Source organism: Periplaneta americana, chromosome 16 (genome assembly GCF_040183065.1).
Source record: "Periplaneta americana isolate PAMFEO1 chromosome 16, P.americana_PAMFEO1_priV1, whole genome shotgun sequence".
Classification (NCBI taxonomy): domain Eukaryota; kingdom Metazoa; phylum Arthropoda; class Insecta; order Blattodea; family Blattidae; genus Periplaneta; species Periplaneta americana.
Window position 1 is genome coordinate 40391882 of NC_091132.1, and position 19846 is coordinate 40411727.

Here is a 19846-nt window from a genome sequence, read left to right on the forward strand (position 1 = left end):
GATGTAACCCGTTCAATTCCAAATCCTCTCTGTTATCCTGGACTTTCCTAATGGCATACTCTAGAGTTAAGTTAAAAAGTAAAGGTGAGAGTGCATCTTCTTGCTTTAGCCCACAGTGAATTGGAAACGCATCTGACACAAACTGACCTATACGGACTCTGCTGTACGTTTCACTGGGACACATTTTAAGTAATCGAACTAGTTTCTTGGGAATACCAAATTTAATAAGAACATCATATAAAACTTCTCTCTTAACCGAGTCATATGCCTTTTTGAAATCTATGAATGAATGATTCCCTGTACTCTTATACTCCCATTTTTTCTCCATTATCTGTCGAATACAAAATATCTGATCAATAGTTGATCTATTACGCCTAAAACCACAGTGATGATCCCCAATAATTCCATCTACATATGGAGTTGATCTTCTCAAAAGAATATTGGACAAAATTTTGTATGACGTCAACAAAGTGATATTCCTCGAAAGTTACTACAGTTAGTCTTGTCCTCTTTCTTAAAGATAGGTATGATTATGGACTAACGAATACAATAAATAAGTTATTTTACATTAAAGGTTATCATAGCCAACATTCCAAATATTGTCTATTTTATACAAATAATGCACAAAGTCAGTTAGCTAGAGAGAATAAGACAATACGTAATAGCTTAAACTTAAACATTACGAATTAGTAGGGGTGTGAATTTTTGGTATTAACGAAATACGCTAAATATTTTAAAACTTAATTGAAGACTGGACATAAAAAAGGCTGTAAGTGTCAAAGAAAAAAACCCTAGAAAACAGGGTTTTCTTGTGCACATGTACGGGAGAAGCTAGTTCTAAAAGAATTGAAGACCTGAATTAACAAACATCCCAAGTCCATTGAAGTAAATTGTTCAGGAGAGCAAGAAAAAACTACAGGGTTGCAATATAAGAGTGTTGAAATAAATATTTGCATGGTTCAAAAACACGCCTTATAGTCGGACTTCGGAAATTCTTTTTTACGGATTGATAGCCTATGCAAAACGTAACATGTCAGGTAAAAGTCAAATTAGGTAAATTTTAGACTTGGGATGTTTTTCAATTGAAGGGTTCAGAACTTTATTGGACCAAGCGCCATATATTAAAAATGGAGAAAACAAGGGTTAAATTGAGTGATTACCATAATATAATTAAACATGTAGCAAGTAATATAAAGTATGTACATTAAAGCTAAATAATATGACAATCTTCATTAAACTAAGGCATTCACTTAACTTTAACCCTTGCTTTCTCCGGCGTTTAGCCCAATATGGTTCTGAACCCTTCAATTCAGGTCTCCATTCTTAGCCTTTATATCTACTCAAGGGCAGAATAGTCAAGTGCTGTAAACTTGTAAACTGGTGTAAGATTTGTTGCTTGGGATCGGATTGAACTCGTCCTGGTTGGTGGATTGGTCAGAGTACTTTTCAATACCTTATTCTAAATAAGTGTAAACTGATGTTAAGCAATGATTGTAAGTAGGCCTACGTTTCAAGAAAAATTGGTATTTATGTAATTTGTTATTCATTTCGAACAGTTGACTAAACAACAACAATATTGAAAGTATCAGAAAATTGGTAACAATTGAAGGGTTTTTCTTTTTAAAAATAACCATAGTCCAAATTATGGATATTAAGCATGTGGTGAACGTATTGTAGCGGCCATCTACTGAATTAGTTGTTAGTGGAAAAAAACACCATAGTCCTATGATACAGGAGTGGAAATTTTCAGTGGTTTATATAAAACAATCACAGTCCAAAGACTTTTTTTTTTGTGAACACAGTCATTGTCCAGGACGATGGTAGCATTTACAAATATCCCATTCATATTATATTGAAAAATTTATCCATACAATTTTAAACTGTAGCAAACTGGCAGTACTACTTCTTATGTACGCGGCATAAACCACCTCAGAGAAAAATACTTTTGTGCGAGATCGTGTGTATTTGCTTGGTTCCCGCACAAAACCAATCCGCGGAAAGTCTAAAATTCCATATTCAGTATTCCCAACCTAACACTCACAATAATTTCCCTCTTCTTACCGCTTAAGTGACATATTGATTTTACTGCTTTAGGCTTTTAACAGATTATTTTTAGAGACGTTCAATATAGTAATAATTATAAATTGGAAACTTACCACTGCAATTTCACCTAAATTGCAGTGTTAATTATTGTTTTTAAATATTTGCAAAAATTAAGTAAACTCTACAACCCCACTAAAGTTACTGCATTCGTGATGCAAGTAACATTAAGGAAGCTGTGAAAAAATCAACAAGATTCCAGACTCATCATAGACTGGGGGGGAAAGACCTGCTGGAGTATAGTAAACACAGAAAACATTTTAAAGCAACAATGTTGAAGATAGATATCTTTGTTTTGCAAATTTGCCGTCATTGAACAGAAACCAAGATGGAGATTTCATTGCAACAAATTAGAAATTCCTCTTTCAGGTATGTAATAAACGATCTTCGTACAACATAATGTACGATACACGAGCGGTATGTTTTCTTTCAATTCTCGGAAATTATAAAAGCTCAACTACGTTTCGCTTTTTCAAACTTTTCCTCGACATGAAAACTTCAACATACCGCTCTTGTAACGCATATTACTATAGCATGTAGCACGTAGTCATAGAGTCATCTCTAGGTGCAGAAGTGACCCCACTGAAGAAACGTAAGTAACGAAAAGAGAAGAAACAGGATATAGGCTAATAAAGAAAAAGAAGATTAAAGAAAAGGCACACTTCAGCCACAACAGAGTATTTTTTTCTTAAAACAACCAGTTGCCTCAGGTACGCCGAGAAGAGTCTTGCGACCTCGGATACCACTCCACTGAAGATGTCTGCCGCAGTTGCAGACGAAACGTCTGGTATAAAACCAACTAATAGACCACGGCCTCTCAGCCCGGAAAATGAATCTACATCTAGAGAATGGATTAATCTTGCTCAGGATAGGGACCAATGGCGGGCTTATGTGAGGGAGGGAATGAACCTCCGGGTTCCTTAAAAGCCAGTAAGTAAGTAAGTAAGTAAGTAAGTAAGTAAGTAAGTAAGTAAGTAAGTAAGTAAGTAAGTAAGTAAGTAAGTAAGGCAGTTTAAGTTATAAATGTACGATACTTCAGTTTTCCCAAGTTTCTATAACACTTTAAGATTATGGCATGATGAATATAATACTTGAAGTGTCAACAACACCCATGCCAGATAGTTTTGTTTTGTGTCTCTAGAAAATGTTTGTTTTTGGACTACGGTTGTCTTTTTTAAAAAAACCTTCAATTGAGATTATGTAACTGGATTTCTACATGTTATATTATTAAACTTGTATGCCGTACCTTAAATAATATTTTCACGAAATATTAACCCAAACTTTCATATCTCCAAGGAATATTCAAAGAAGTCGTAATAAATTAAGCACCGAAATAGAGATAGGCATAAAATAACCACCAAAAAATTACATCCTTATGAATAAGTTGAAGACTGTATAAAACCTAAAATGACTGACTACTGTATTTGTACTATTATGAACATTTTAAAATGTTACATAACATGGAATAACATCGTAATGAATGAAATTAAACACTATGACGTGGGTAATCTTTACACAGAATTCCTACTTTTAGTAATGACAGACATTTTGTGACCCTAGTGACAGAATTATGTAACTGGTGCGTATTTAGCCAATCACTACATCACGTTGTTTTCTTTGAAGCAATGCCACACACACACGCACGCACGCATGCACTCACGGTCGCTCGCGCGCGCGTATGCACACACACATATAAATATACATTTTTTTGTTGTTGTAATATGTGTAAGCTAAAATCAACTTCATTAAGCGAAAATGAGTAGAAAACCAGATTTAGGTAATATTTGCCTGAATTCTAACTGAAATAAAAAAAGAAGCGATGATAAAATTTCAGATAGAAATAATAGAAAGCAAGACTCGTAATAGTATTTATTTAATCTGGTAGAGATGAGGCCATCAGGCCTTCTCTTCTCTTCTATCAGGGAAATACAACTACAATATGAAGAATACAATTACAATTATTAATATTAAATTTACAATTACAATTACAATAAAATCAAAGTACGAAAAGATTGTCTGATGAATTAAGGCTAGACAATTTATTTAGAAGTTAAGAACAAAGAAAAAAATGTTTACTGAAGTACAAATTAAACCTAGAATAATAGCATTATATAGTGATTAAATTACCGGATATTGAAATATTTTGTGATTGAATAAGATAACTATTTACAAGAAGCCATGTCTGAGAGTCTCAATTACTGACCAAGTGCCTAGTAAGTTTTCGTTTGAATTCAATTTTATATCGACAGTACCTGATGCTAGCAGGTAGCGAATTCCAGAGTCTTGGCAGGGCTATTGTGAAAGAGGATGAGTATGAGGAGGTGCGATGGGATGGTATTGTTAGTATTGTTTCATGGCGAGAGCGTGTGTTCAGATTATGGTGGGAAGAAAGCTAAGTGAAGCGAGACAACATGTACGAAGGAATAGAAGGGTTTAATACCAACTTAACTAAAATAAAGTTACTATAATTTTAGCAATTACTGTATATTTTCCGTCTCTTGCTATTCGAATAATAAAAATTACTGTAAAGTCGCAAAAATCTATTTTTTGCGAGATCGTGCGTATTTGCTTGGTTTCCGCACTAAACCAATCCGCGGGAAGTCTAAAAGTCCACATTTAGTATTCCCAACCCAAAACACATAACAATTTCCCTCTTCTTACTGCTTAAGTGACATATTGATTTTACTGCTTTAGGCTTTTAACATATTATTTTTAGAGACGTTCAATATAGTATTAATTATAAATTGGAAACTTACCACTGCAATTTCACCTAAATTGCACTGTTAATTATTGTTTTTAAATATTTGCAAAAATTAAGTAAACTCTACAACTCCACTAAAGTTACTGCATTCGTGATGCAAGTAACATTAAGGAAGCCGTGAAAAAATCAACAAGATTCCAGACTCATCATAGACTGGGGGGGGGAAGACATGTATATCACGGCCTGCTGGAGTATAGTAAACACAGAAAACATTTTAAAGCAACAATGTTGAAGATAGATATTTTTGTTTTGCAAATTTGCCGTCATTGAACAGAAACCAAGATGGAGATTTCATTGCAACAAATTAGAAATTCCTCTTTTAGGTATGTAATAAACGATCTTCGCACAAAATAATGTACGATACACGAGCAGTATGTTTTCTTTCAATTCTCGGAAATTAAAAAAGCTCAACTACGTTTCGCTTTTTCAAACTTTTCCTCGAACATGAAAACTTCAACATACCGCTCTTGTAACGCATATTACTATTACATAAATAAAGATTTCCAGCAATGGTTTCGATATCTCTGCCTGTGTACAGCGAGCAGATTTTGTTCAAATTGAATATCTATGAGTAAATTCATTAAGAAATTATACACGTTAAATATAATCAGTAAATAAATAAATAAAATAAATGAATTTACATAATTATGTTTCCAATCTAAAACTTCTTCAACGACAAAAGCACTTTCGTCACATAGATTAAATGGGCATATTATTCACATAATGATTCCAAACAGAAACTCTTCAGATTTAAATACTTATATCACACAGCTTTATTATTATTATTAGTCTATTATTATTATTATTATTATTATTATTATTATTATTATTATTATTATTATTATTGACATAATAAAATTATGAAACTTCTTCAGGCAAAAGCCCTTTTCTTCTCATAAATTTATTATTATTTACAAAATTATGCTTTCAGTCTAAAACTCCTTCAGACGAAAACGCTTTTGTCACACAGATTAATTATTATATAGAAAATTATGCTTGCAGTCTAGTCTTCCTTCAGTTAAAAAAAGGTTTTGTTTGTCACACATTATTTACATAATTATGCTTCCAATCTAAAGTTCCCTCAAACAAAAACGCTTTTATGACACAGATTAATTTTATTATTTACAGAATTGTGTTTCCAGTCCAAAGATCCTTCAGACAAAACCATTTTTGTCACACAGATTAAATAATATTCACACAACTAGCATAAAAACATGTTCAAGATGGGATGCGAAGGAGCCAGAATGTAAGCAGCAGAACATGGAATGGAGACATCCATCACAGCTGATAAGAAAAGAAATCCGGATGGGCTGTATCGGAGACAAAGCCGAAAGCTTTATGAGTGAATACATTGCTGTTAAGGTAAACGTCAGAAATGACAATCAACATTTCTTCTTTCCTGATACCCTGGAAACCCTGTATATTTTCGCTGTGCTGGGACTCCTAGGAGTAGCCATCTTGTGTGTATTGAGAGTAAACATGTCGCTTGCTATATTAAACATCGTGCTTCTTCACTTACTACCCGTTGCTTATACGCATGCTCCCATTTGCGCTGTATATGCCTCTACATTATGAATTCTTCTCTCTTCACTAATTTCACTCGCAAATTTTTCCAATTTAACTTGTCAGCTGTTGACTGTGTTCAATTGAGATTGTAACCTTGTTCGTTACGAATCGCTTGACATCACTATGAACGTTCTATCGCTTCGCATTCTCAAGTTACACTACCTCGGCTCCCACGCGACTCGCCAAAAAATGCAACTCCACCTTCCGCGTATCGCTAGATGACGTCACCTGCTCCGACTCAAGGTCATGTTGGATACACTGATCTTTCGTCTGTCGATCGCCTTTTACTTCGCTGTTAAGGTAAACGCCAGCAGTGATAATCAACACCTCTTCCTTCCAGATACCCTAAAACCCGATATATCTTTGCTGTTCTACGACTCCTGGGAGTAGCCATCGTGTATGCATTGAGAGTAATCATGTCCCTTGCTATAGTAACCATCGTGCTCTATCGTTTGCTATTCGTTGCTTTTGTGCCTGCGCCCATTTGTGCTCCATATCCCTCTACATTGTGAATTTTCTCCCTTCACTCAAATTCACTCACGAATTTTTCAAATTTAATATGTAAACTTTGATTGCTCAATTTAGATTGTAGTGTGGTTCGTTATGAATTCTTTGACACCACTGCGAACATTCTATCGCTTCGCATTCTCGAATTACACTACTTCGGCGCGTATCCTAGATAACATCACCCGCTCCAACTCAAGATTACATTGGATACATTGATCTTTCGTCAGTTGATCGCAGTTTTTTTTTCATTGTAATATGTTGTATAGTTTAGAAATTACATGCGCGACAAGATTCGCCTGAAAATGTGTCGGCCGACTTTTTGGGATGGCACCCTCGTACTGGACCGAACGTATAGGCCTAGACACATTCACGGGAAAAACAAATTCTGAACTATCAGTAGGCAAGGATATTAGAAGGGCAATAATCTACTGTGACTATTTCGTTTATATGACGTCATTCCATTTTCGACCAATGAAGTGTAATGAAATTCTGAATTCCAACCAATCACAGTCATACATCGCGATAATTTTTGCAGTTCAATTTATCACTATCAATTTATCGCATGGTCGTTCTTTTGTTTAGTCAGTGTCGCCAACTGTTTCCCATAACTCGATGAGCATGAATCCATTGTACTAAGTAAAGTGTGAAATCCTACTTCCACATCTACATCTTCATCTTCTAATTCCATGTCCATTGTCTCTAAAGTAAATGACACTCCTTCATAACAATTGTTCATTTCATTAACGTACTAATCAGGTTATTTGTAATTGTATTATAAAATTTTTCAATTAAATTATGATTTCAGTAGATAATGAAAATGTATTTCTGTTATAATAATAAGAGAAAAGCGTAATACATATAATTAAAATTATTAAACCTTTAGGGTGCTATACATAGACATTTCGCTAGCCCGCGCTACGAGTGTGCTAAACTAGCAGCGGCTATCGACAGATTACTTGTACAGTATTCATATCATATCATATCGCTAACACTGGTTTATGAATACGAAAAACTTTAGTTCGCTGATCATCCACCGGAAGCCCGTGCTAAGAATGCTCTATGAATATGGCCCGTAGAGTCCATCTCCTTGCCTTACTCCTGTTTTTACTTCACAAGGTTCTGAAATTTCCCCCATAAAATTAACTTTAACCTTTGTATTTGTCGGTGTCTTTTTTATGGTTGCAAGAGTTTTGCGGTCTAAACTATTATTATTATTATTATTATTATTATTATTATTATTATTATTATTATTATTATTAGGCGGCCGGGTAGCTAAGTTGGTAGAGCAGCTGGCTACGGACTGGAAGGTCTGGGGTTCGATCCCAGGTGGTGACAGAATTTTTTCTTGTTGCCAAACTTTCAGAACGGCCCCGAGGTTCACTCAGCCTCCTATAAAATTGAGTACTGGGTTTTTCCCGGGGTTAAAAGGCGGTCAGAGCGTGGTGCCGACCACACCACCTCATTCTAGTGCCGAGGTCATAGAAAGCATGGGACTCTACCTCCATGCCCCCCAAGTGCCTTCATGGCATGTTGCGGGGATACATTTACCTTTACCTTTATTATTATTATTATTATTATTATTATTATTATTATTATTATTATTATTATTATTATTATTAAGTTTAACTTATAACTCATGTTTCCCAAAAGTTGGCGCCACTGCCATTAACGTGTGTAACAAATAACATTTTTACTTTACGACACAGTGCGATAAAGTTGGTAATTTTTTACTTTACGACACTCAGTGCGGTAAAGTTGACCATTAGAATACTCGTTTCAATGTTATGTCACTTTACGTTATCAAAGCGGATAAAATATTTTTACTTAGCGGTGCTGTATAAATTGCTAGGTCATTTAGCTTAGATGGAATTGGTGTTAGCGAGGTGGTAGCTATTTGGCGAGATGAGACAACATTTTGTACATTTGTTGCTTGAATATTAGAAAATTTATAATTATTTTTTCCGAGCATTTACGTAAGTCCCATTAAATTATGAAGGCATTACTTAGTGTTGCTCAGAATAAGGAGCTGGTCTCCCGCTTGGGGTGTTTACCTGATTGAGTTCTTTTCCGAGGCTTTCCTCGACTGTAAGATAAAATGTCAAGTAATCCATAGCGAGTTCTCGGTCTCATCTCATTAAAACATTATTTCGCGATCACCAATTTCGTTCAACGCCAGACAACTCGCACTTGACAGCGCGTCGTTAAATGAGCTATTAAAACACGTTATCGTGGCGCACGAATTTAACTACGAAAATTCTTGGATGGGGCCCCTGACCAGGCTGCGATGTCCCAAGAGACTGCCCCACAGTCTGTAAATCATTCCACTAAAGTACGTATTCGAAATTATTAGGGATAAGGTCCAACTAACATAACGAAAGTTTTAAATTATTCTCCTACAGAGTTAAGCTGCACTGCGTCACAGATAAAGAACATGATGTGGGATGGGTCCCGGAAAGAAAGTCATTGCACTCGACTTCGACTAACCGGCAATCCTATTGACTTCGACAAGCTGTCTGGTTGCCACTTTATCTTGTATGAGGGATGATCCGGTTCAGCTGGTTTCAACACAAGCCATTAACCGATGTTTTTCAAATGTTCTTGAGAAATAACTATGTTCATTAGTGAAAAATTATACTTCACAGCACAGATGTTCATCGCGCTTAACGTTGTAAAAGATTCTTTTTACAGATTACCTACATACTGTCGTGTAATATGCTTCAGATGTTGAAATTCATTCAATGATTTGAATTGACTTTTCCAAGTTCGGACTCGCGTCGGATCCATCTACCTAGGCACTGGATGACATTCGTGAATTCTATGCTGGCAGGCGGGCCATCCTGCTCAGCCCTGACAAAGCCAGTCTCCGTCCCCAGATGAATACCTGATAAATCCAAGGGCCCGGAGCCCTAGTTCTTAAATCGTATATCAGCATCGGAGAACTGTACTATCCCCACGACTTCACCCCAGTTTATTTTGACGTAAAACTTCGTCTCCTACTTGTACTCCCCTTGTTCCTCTTGTGTTCCCCTTTTGAAGAGTCCACTGCAAGAATGATGGATGTCACTTTCTTGTCGAAAATGAACCAAGAATGTCAATGCATAGCTTAAGAGATATAGAATGTACATACAGAGTTATATGGCATTAACACTGATAGTCATTGTCCAGTAATGATCTTAAAATCACAGTTAAGCTTTGAGCGCTAAGCATTTCAAACTTTCAATTGCTTCTGCTACAAAAATGTATTCCAAATGACATCCATCATTCTTGCAGTGGATTCTTCATTTGTCTTCCTTTTGTTTCCCTTTATTCCCCTTGCTCTTCTTGTCGTTTCCTTTTGACGTAGAACAACGTCTTTTTGCTCACTAGGTACGGGGGAAACTGAGAATTGACCGTCACATAAAAATGCAACCCCTTCCCTTGTTCTCCTTGTACTCCCTTTGTTCCTCTTGTGTTCCTCTTTTCTTTCCCTTGTTTTCCTTTATTTCCCTTGCTCTTCTTGTCGTTACCTTTTGACTTAGAACTACGTCTTTCTTCTCACTGAGAATTGACCGTCAAATAAAAATGCAACTCTCTCCCTTGTTCTCCTTGAATTCTCTCTGTTCTACTTATATTTCCATTCTTTTCTTTTGTACCTTTTTTCTTCTTCTGTTCCTCTTGTTTTCATCATATTCCCTTATTCTTAATGTCTTCCCCTTGTTCTCCTGGTAATAGCTTTGTTTTTGTTTCTTCCCTTTTCTTCTCGTGTTGCCCTTGTTCTCCTTGTTGTACCGTTGGCCAATTTTCTATGTGAAATTTTGTCGATTCCTTAATCTCCTGTATTTTCTTCAAAAAAGTTGGCAACCCTAGCCACTTACGACGACGAAAATAATCGTAAGTTAAGTTACACATACTCAGTCCTCGTGAGAGGACGATAAATTTTCACTTCACTTGCGGGAATCAAACCCTGGTCCTGTAGATTTTGTGGGCAGGAAAGGTGACACTTGAACCACTGCTCAGATTCTAAATACCTTACTTTAAAATATTGCGAAGTTACGAAAATTGCAATAGTGACATCACTCCTTTGTGAAACGTAAGAAAGAAGACGAACAAGATTCAAAGGAAATACGATGAATAGAATTAGAACTACTGTTAGAAGTCATCATAAAACTACACGGGATCGATAACTCAGTGATACTCATTACGGAGCTAGGGAAGCCGTAGTTCGTGTGAATCTTAGAAAACGTTGCAATACGAACTGCACATACAGTTTCATTGTACAGAAATCATTCGTGATGCAAATGTGTCCTTTTATTGAAATAATAATGATAATGATGATGATGATGATGATAATAATAATAATAATAATAATAATAATAATAATAATAATAATAATAATAATAATAATTTAATACCCATGTTTGGTCCGATATGTTGGATTGATTTATCAACGTTTTTTTTTTTTTTTTTTTTTTTCCCCCATAAAAGACCGTCGTAAACTTATCTGATTTAATAGTAAAATGTTTTTATTTTTATTTCATTTCTTGATTAACGTTTTCGGTTTTATAAAAAAAAAACATCTTCAGATCATTATCACCCCTTAAATTGAACAGTTATATGAAAAATACATTAAACCATATTATATTAAAAGTATAAAATTGTATAAAATCATGCATAGGATATCATAAAGCATTAATGTATATACAGATTTAAAATTGTTAAAATACTAAGATTGAAAGCAGGTCTAATGTAAAAATTATTTTGCGGAGTGTATAGCCTTATGCTTCTTTTCAAGTATGAAAGGGTATCTTATAATTTTTACATAGTAAATGCCATGAAGTTTACATTTACAAGATATGTTACTGTGAAGTTATAAATCTGTATATACTGTACATTGTTTTATGATATCCTATGCATGATTTTACACAATTTTATACATTTAATGTAATATGGTTTAATGTAACCCATTGTTTTTAATATAACTGTTCAATTTAAGAGGTAATAATGATCTGAAGATGGTTTTTTATATAAAATCCAATACATTAATCAAGAAATGAAATAAAAATAAAAACATTGCACTATTAAATGAGATAAGTTTACGACGGTCTTTTATGAAAAAAGCATTGATAAAATAATAATAATAATAATAATAATAATAATAATAATAATAATAATAATAATGTCATCCTGTCTGCTTTAAAAAAACTGAAAGTTAGAATTTATAAAAGTTATATTACCGGTTGTTCTGTATGGTTGTGAAACTTGGACTCTCACTTTGAGAGAGGAACATAGGTTAAGAATGTTCAAGAATAAGGTGCTTAGGAAAATATTTGGGACTAAGAGGGATGAAGTTACAGGAGAATGGAGAAAGTTACACAACACAGAACTGCACGCATTGTATTCTTCACTTACATAATTAGGAACATTAAATCCAGTCGTTTGAGATGGGCAGGGCATGTAGCAAGTATGGGTGAATTCAGGAATGCATACACCTACAGAGTGTTAGTTGGAAGACCTGAGGGAAAAAGACCTTTGGGGAAGCCGAGACGTAGCTGGGAAGATAGTATTAAAATGGATTTGAGGGAGGTGAGATATGATGCTAGGGACTGGATTAATGTTGCTCAGGATAAGGACCGATGGCGGGCTTATGTGAAGGCGGCAATGAACCTCCGGGTTCTCTAAAAGCCATTTGTAAGTAAGTAAGTAAACCTTTAAGTGTGTGAAATCAGGAATAAATTATCCTATTTTTTATGAAAGGCTGGAGTCATACAATATTTGACGAAATTAAAAGCACATACATTGTGTGGCCATTATGAATTGATTTCTATATTCTTACATTTTTTTATCAATGCTTTTATATCCTTAATTGCATCACAGGATATCTATCACTAAATAAGTGAAATTCAGTGCTGTATGCGCTGTCATCTGCAAACTGTGGCACAGTACACATGTATCTCCAAGATATTCAATATTTGCGCATTATCAAAGTATTCAATAGAAGTATTTATAGTACGGTATGTCCGGACATATTAAATCTCTGCCTTGAAGTGCAATGGAAATAAAGTGGACATACTTAAGCCAAATACATTACAAGTGACATACATATCTGTGCATTAGATCTTGTTGCCTGATCAGAACCTGCAATATTTACATCCTGAAAATAAGCATATTCCACATTATTTGGACATACAATACTTTTACATTACGTAGAGATATTTAAGAGACTTTTAAAAAATGGTATTAACTCAAAATTGATCCCTAGTAGACATACAATGTGCACTAAACCATCGAAATATGATAATGATAATTTATTGATAGTTCACAAAGATATTACATAGACTAAATAATTGTAATTAAGTTATACACAATTCGTAATTTCAAAAATATAATTTTATAACGAATTTTCTAAAATAGGGCTATAAATATTCAATTTATGTTGGCTTAACTTGCACTTACTTATAGTTTTAGTGCAAGTTTAACCAAAAGCGTTTATTGCAGACCTTAAAACTTATTTATTTTCTTAACTTGAATTTCTCTTTTAACTCTCGTCCATGATGCTATTTTCATCCATTCCTCTTTCACAACAGAAATATTTATACAGTTCATATAAGCCTTCTCTAGTTGATAAGCCTTTATTTCTTAATTTAATCTCATACTATTCTTTTGACATTCCTTCAAAACCATGAAATTTAGAAATAAAAAAGATTGCTAAGTAATTTCTAACTAAGTTCAAAATGTTATTATCAGTTAGTCTCAAGATAATCGTCGAAATATGAAATTATATCAGATCCAAGGATACAAGACTTGTGCTTGATCATATCTGATCCCAATCTTTTACTTGATATGAAGAATTGGACGGAGTTACGCAATAAGAGACCAAGCGCCAAAAACCTGTTTCGAGATATTGGCCATTAAAATAAATCTGTTTTTTTATAAAACATTTTATGCAAGAAGTATTATAATATTCATACTATTACAAAAAAATAGCACAAATAATACCAAAAAAAAAGGCTAACCGATTTTTGATAAGAGATCAGCAGTTGAATTAATATTTCAAAGCAAAATAAATAAATTAATTTTATGCAATAAACGAATTTTTGCTTATAAATAGCAGCAAAATTCAGATATCGCATTGTTGATATTTTCCGAGTTAAATTAGCCTGCCATCAACAGATTTGTGCAAATATCTCATTTTTTCAAATTGTCGGTTGGTCTATTATTGCGTAACTCCGTCCAATTATTATTATCCGTAATCTAATTCAAGGGGTAAGTTATTTGACCCGTTTCATAGTTACTTTTGTAAAAATGTTTAATCAACAGTAGACAGTCATAAGCGTCGGAACTTCCTGGTGACGTGACCATCGCGGCACATGGCTACCACACTGGCTGGCTGGCTCTACGAGGGTGGACTCTGGACGGACTTAGGCAAGCTTTCTTTTTTTTTATGAGGACATATGAGTAAAGTGAAATTATAATGGCAGGCAGACTAATTACCTCATGATTACATATTAATTATTGTGCCAGTGCATTTTATTTGAACCAGATACCCAGCTTTGAAGCCGTTAACCCTGTGAATTCAGAGTATATTTAATTTCCCTATTTAAAGATTTAGGTTTTACTAAAAAATTGACAATAATTTATTTATGGGCTGAAGAAAGAGCCTGGGAGTAATGGGCCAAGCATGTGGGAAAATTAGAGGGAAGAGAGATGGTCCGCAGTTCATTTCTTTTAGGTCTCATCCCGACATTTATCTTATAACCCAAGGGAAACCACGGAAAAACCTTGAGCACGCTTTCTCCCATTGTGCGCCCTATATATGTGATGACTGTTTAATCTCCTGGGACCTAGAGTATAGTATACTATACTTCACACATGCATTAGTTATTTAGTTTCAAATTTTTCACTAGCTGGAATCATTATCGATTACTTCTTTTCTGTGCTTGTGAAGCTCCTGACATCTCTTGGAAACCTGAAGAATTTTTTTAGAATTTTTCCTGATTTCAGTGACTTTTGAAGTGTAGAATTATATTGAACTTAAAAATAAAACCAAAAATATCTTAGGACTCAGGAGGTTAAGTCCTACAGTTGGCAGAGTGAATCTGATCCTAACAGGTAGGCCATCCTGCCTCAATCTCTGTTAGAGCCAGGTCTTATTTCACGGACGAGTATGTAGTCTTATAAGCCCCAGGGGCCCCGAGCTAAAAACCCTTCGTGATCATCCTACGCTGACAAGTGGACCATCCTGCCTCAACCCCTGATAAAGCTAGGTTCCGTTTCGCGGACGAGTAGACTAATAATAGTGATAAGCTCCAGGAATCAGCAGCCTCAAGCCCTTCTTTTATCAGCATCGGCAACCCGTACTACCCCAAGACTTCACTCCAGGTTATTTTTACTATTGAGGATGATAGATGAAACGAGGGGAAGGTGAGAGTGTTGATTGAATGATAGAGGGAAACGAAGTCAAATTCCATCACGGACTGTTTTGCTATTAGGCCTATGCAAAAGATAGTAAATATAAATACCTTAAAAACAATATACTTTGCATACTTCCACTCGGTAATGAGTTTTGGAGTAATATTCTGGGGAAATTCTACAGATAGTAACAGTATATTCCTATTACAAAAAAGAGTAATTAGAATAATAGTAGGTGCCAAATCTAGGGAATTGTGTAAGACTATTTAAAAAACTACAAATAATGCCCATGGCTTGTCAGTATATTTTTTTCATTAATAATCCTTTGGTCGGCGGGAAAAGGCATATAAGTAAAAAAAGTCGATTTTTCTGTTGTACCTAATCACATAAGTCTAGTATTTTTTCTAATTTTTGAAATAATAAAATTTCTTGTATTTTAAATTGAAAAGGGTCTTATTTTAACCAATATACATTAATTTCATTATTATACTTATTTTCAGTTAAGAGTAAATTAAAAAGAAAATCTCTCCTCAAAGATTAATTTTTTTGACTTATGTTCCTTTTCCCGCCGACCAAAGAATCTTCCTCGTATGTAATCGTGAAAACTTTGTAACTAATTCAACAGTTAATAGCACAAATATGCGTCAAAAATTGACTTTCATACTCCATCGGCAAGTCTATCGTGCTATCAAAAAGAAGTGCGTTATATGGCAGTAACAATTTTTAATAGCCTTCCTATCGATATAAAAAATGAAACTCAAAACATAAGATTATTTAGGGCCAAATTAAAGAAGTACCTAATTTCTTACGTCTTCTATTCTGTAGGTGAATTCATGACATTCAACAACGCTTCATGAAATTGATATTAAAGCTTTATGTTGTACTAGTAGACTATATTATAAACCTCTTCTGTATATATTTCAACTAGACTGTGACTATAAATTAAGACTTTATAGTAGTATTAAGTTTTTTGGCTTGTTCCATATTCTAGCTATGAAGCAATGTATGAATACCATGGAATGTTAATAAATACATTACAATACAATACTGACCGGGGATCAAACCCGGTCCGCCTGGGTGGAAGATCAGTGCCACAGACGCGGCATGGCTACAAGTAGTGCTGCTTATGATTAGGTTTTCTCCTGAGCGGTTGTTTGCGCGCTTTCAATCGGAGACCTCCGGTTACCTCCGATTGATGCCGCGCAGGTTGTATATGTGCTGTGGCGCAGACGTACACTTTCCGCTGAGCATTCCTTTAATCGGATCAGGTAGTGATTCGAGTCCGTTGACGTCCGCGTATCTTTTAAAATAAGTTCTAATTTGTTGTTGTTGTTGTTTAATCTCTCTTTTATGTTAATCCCTCTCTCTTTCTTCGGCTCTTTTGTGTTGCTTAAAGTGCTACGTTAGCTGACAGATTTTTTTTTTCTAGTTTTGAAATTCATAGTATATGTGGAAAGCCGAATTAGTTTTATGTCATTGATCAAATTAATAACATTCAATCTAACTGCAAAACTAACGCAGAAGTAAAGCTTTTCAGTAGCTAATGTAAACATTTATACTTTAATTCTCCTAGAAACTCTCGTTTAATCCCAAACAGGGTTTGTCAATTATTATTCTAATCGGTTTAGTTAACGTAAAATATATTAAGGGAGCTTCAGAATGAAACAAAAGAAACGTGGGCTATCAATGGGAAAAAGTTTACTGTCCAACATAATTTATTCAGATTCTTCCCGGACAGGATTGTGATTATTGTGTTAAAGAGTGTCAGTATTTGAACTGCCTCTTCTAAAACGCGTCACTCCTGCTCTGTAATAAAAATATAAGTGGATATCAACTTAAGGATAATTGTAATTATATTATTCCCACATGTTTCTTTAGTTTCATTCAGAAATATTTTAATCCAAACAGTAAAATATAACTCAAGTTGTCTAAACAGTAAAATATAACTTAAGTCGTCTTGTAAATATTTCATTTGTTTTTCATTGCCTCGAAAGTTACGTTTTAGAGAAATTTCAAGACTTTTTCATAGACTGTGAGCCTTTGGAAACAATAGCACTAAAACAATTTTAAAAGAAATCTTATCAAATGTTTTGCGTAATTGTTTTCATCAAGTTCGCGATTGTGCGATCGCTTCAAATGGTCTGACAAATTCGAAGTTCCACCACCCGTAGAGTAAATTCGCCCACAAAGTTTACAGTGTGCGACTTTATTATTACCTTCAACTAAATTAAAGAATTTCCATGCGACGGATATCCGATTTGGTGCCTTTTTATTCCACTCACAACTACCGTCAGTCCGTACGCGCCGGTCGTCCTTGAGCTGTCGCTTCGCTCCGAACCCCCGCATCCCTCCTTATGTCCCCTGTTCCAACTACGGTAGTATCGGAGATCACCGGTGGAGAGCTTTATTCGTAATCTCCGATTCCTCCGCGGTTGTAGTCACTCCGATGAGCAGCACTGGCTACAAGACTAGGGTGACCAGATCCACTGACATGAAAAAAGGACAGTAGGGTGGAAAAATGAGGACATGGTAAAAAAACGAGGACATGCCTAATGGAAACAGCAAAGAAATTATGTATAACAAAGATCTAGAGTTCAGTAATTTTTAAGGATATTAGTAACAGTAATAAACATGAATTAAACATTTTGAACATTTACACAAATTACAGATATTAGCAACCAAAAGGGTCTGATTTTAATTTTGCTTTTCTACATTTTATTTTCCTTCTATTGCTTGATGTAATCCTTCTGAATGTCTCTTACCTTCCACAATGTGCTCTACGAACTCTTACATATTATCATCTGGAGGCAAAGTCTTAGACTTAGATGAAAACAAAACACCGCAAAGCATAATACAAAAGAAAGCTAATGTAACAACTAAGCTGAAAATGAATCTAGATGTTAAGTGGAAAGTAATTACAAAGTCTGCAATAGTAATATACATTACAAGAGCGGTATGTTGACGTTTTCATGTTCGAGGAAAAGATTGAAAAAGCGAAACGTAGTTGAGCTTTTTTAATTTCCGAGAACATGAAAACAAACATACCGCTCGTGCATCGTACATTATTTTGTGCGAAGATCGTTTATTACATCCTGAAAGACGAATTTCTAATTAGTTGCAATGAAATCTCCATGTTGGTTTCTGTTTAATGACGGCAACTTCGGAAAACCAAAATATCTTTCTTCAACATTGTTACTATAAAATGTTTTCTGTGTTTACTATACTCCAGCAGGCCGAGATATACGTCTGTCTTCCCCCCCCCCAGTCTATAAATGCGAACTTAAAACAAACGGTAAGGTTATGTACTGACTTATTTTTCATTTTAATATTTTAACAATATTATTTATATAACATATTGCAGTAATAATATCGGCATTTGGAATCTTGTTGATTTTTTCACAGCTTCCTTAATGTTACTTGTATCAGGAATGCAATAAGTTTCGTGGAGTAGTAGAATTTACTTAATTTTTGCAAATATTTAAAAACAATAATTAACAGTGCAATTTAGGTGAAATTGCAGTGGTAAGTTTCCAATTTATAATTATTACTATGTTAAACGTCTCTAAAAATAATATGATAAAAGCCTAAAGCAGTAAAATGAATGTCGCGCTTAAGCGGTAAGAAGAGAGAAATTGTTATGTGTGTTAGGTTGGGAATACTGAATGTGGTATTTCACACTTACCGCGTATTGGTTCTGTGCGGAAAACAAGCAAATACGCACGATCTCGCACAAAAGAACATGATAATATTTACAGAGTGCTTATAAAACAGAGCAAGTTCACAGATATTTCCCTGAGGATGATATTCCTTGCAGTAGTTTAGGTTTGTTCAAAATATATTTATAAAAATCCTGGCAGGAATATTCTTTAAAATTGTATTGCGCCAGTAACGGAACTTAAACAGATTCAATTGTCAACCTGTTACGTTCATCTGTCCATTGAGATGAAATTAATGAAAAGGGCAAAGCCTATCGTTATGGCACCCATTACAAACTGTGAAGCATCAACGTATAAAAAAGAGGACATTTTGGAAAATTACAAATTTGTTCGCGGACGGAGGACAGACACGTAAAAATGAGGATATTTCCACGAAAATGAGGGCGTCTGGACACCCTATACAAGACACAGTAGGCTACAATACACGTAGAAGTTTATTCGCTCGTTAGATGTTCAAGTTGGCTGCTAGGAAGAAGGATCGGTAAGCTGTTGAAATGGTCCGCCATTTCAAGCGTTTTAAGATGTCTTGTCAAATACTTGCCGACAATATGAAATGTATTTACGATTCAAAATTATCCTCTGCAACCCGACGAAGTTAGGTTTCTTCTGACGTCACGCCAGTTTTGTGGATTTCATTAACCGAGACAAAGTTCAATAATAATTATTGTCTTTCAAAGGATCTAATTTAAAATAATCAATATATTTTTATATTTTGTTTGTGTATGATGGTGGGGTAACTGAATTGGCAGAGTAACTGGCTATGAACGTGAAGGTCCTGAATTCAATTCCATGCATCTTACAATTCATT

General features: G+C 34.8%; 1 protein-coding gene across 2 annotated transcripts in view; it reads left to right on the top strand.

The window, feature by feature from the left end:
- LOC138692205 (uncharacterized) overlaps window positions 1–19846 on the top strand; it is a 58158-nt gene that overhangs the window by 10410 nt on the left and 27902 nt on the right. For both annotated transcript variants that reach the window (XM_069815294.1, XM_069815292.1), the window contains exon 2: window positions 5990–6223. In XM_069815294.1, coding sequence (XP_069671395.1) covers window positions 6122–6223 — 102 coding nt within the window. In that variant the 5' untranslated portion in view covers window positions 5990–6121. The remainder of the gene's footprint in view (window positions 1–5989; window positions 6224–19846) is intronic.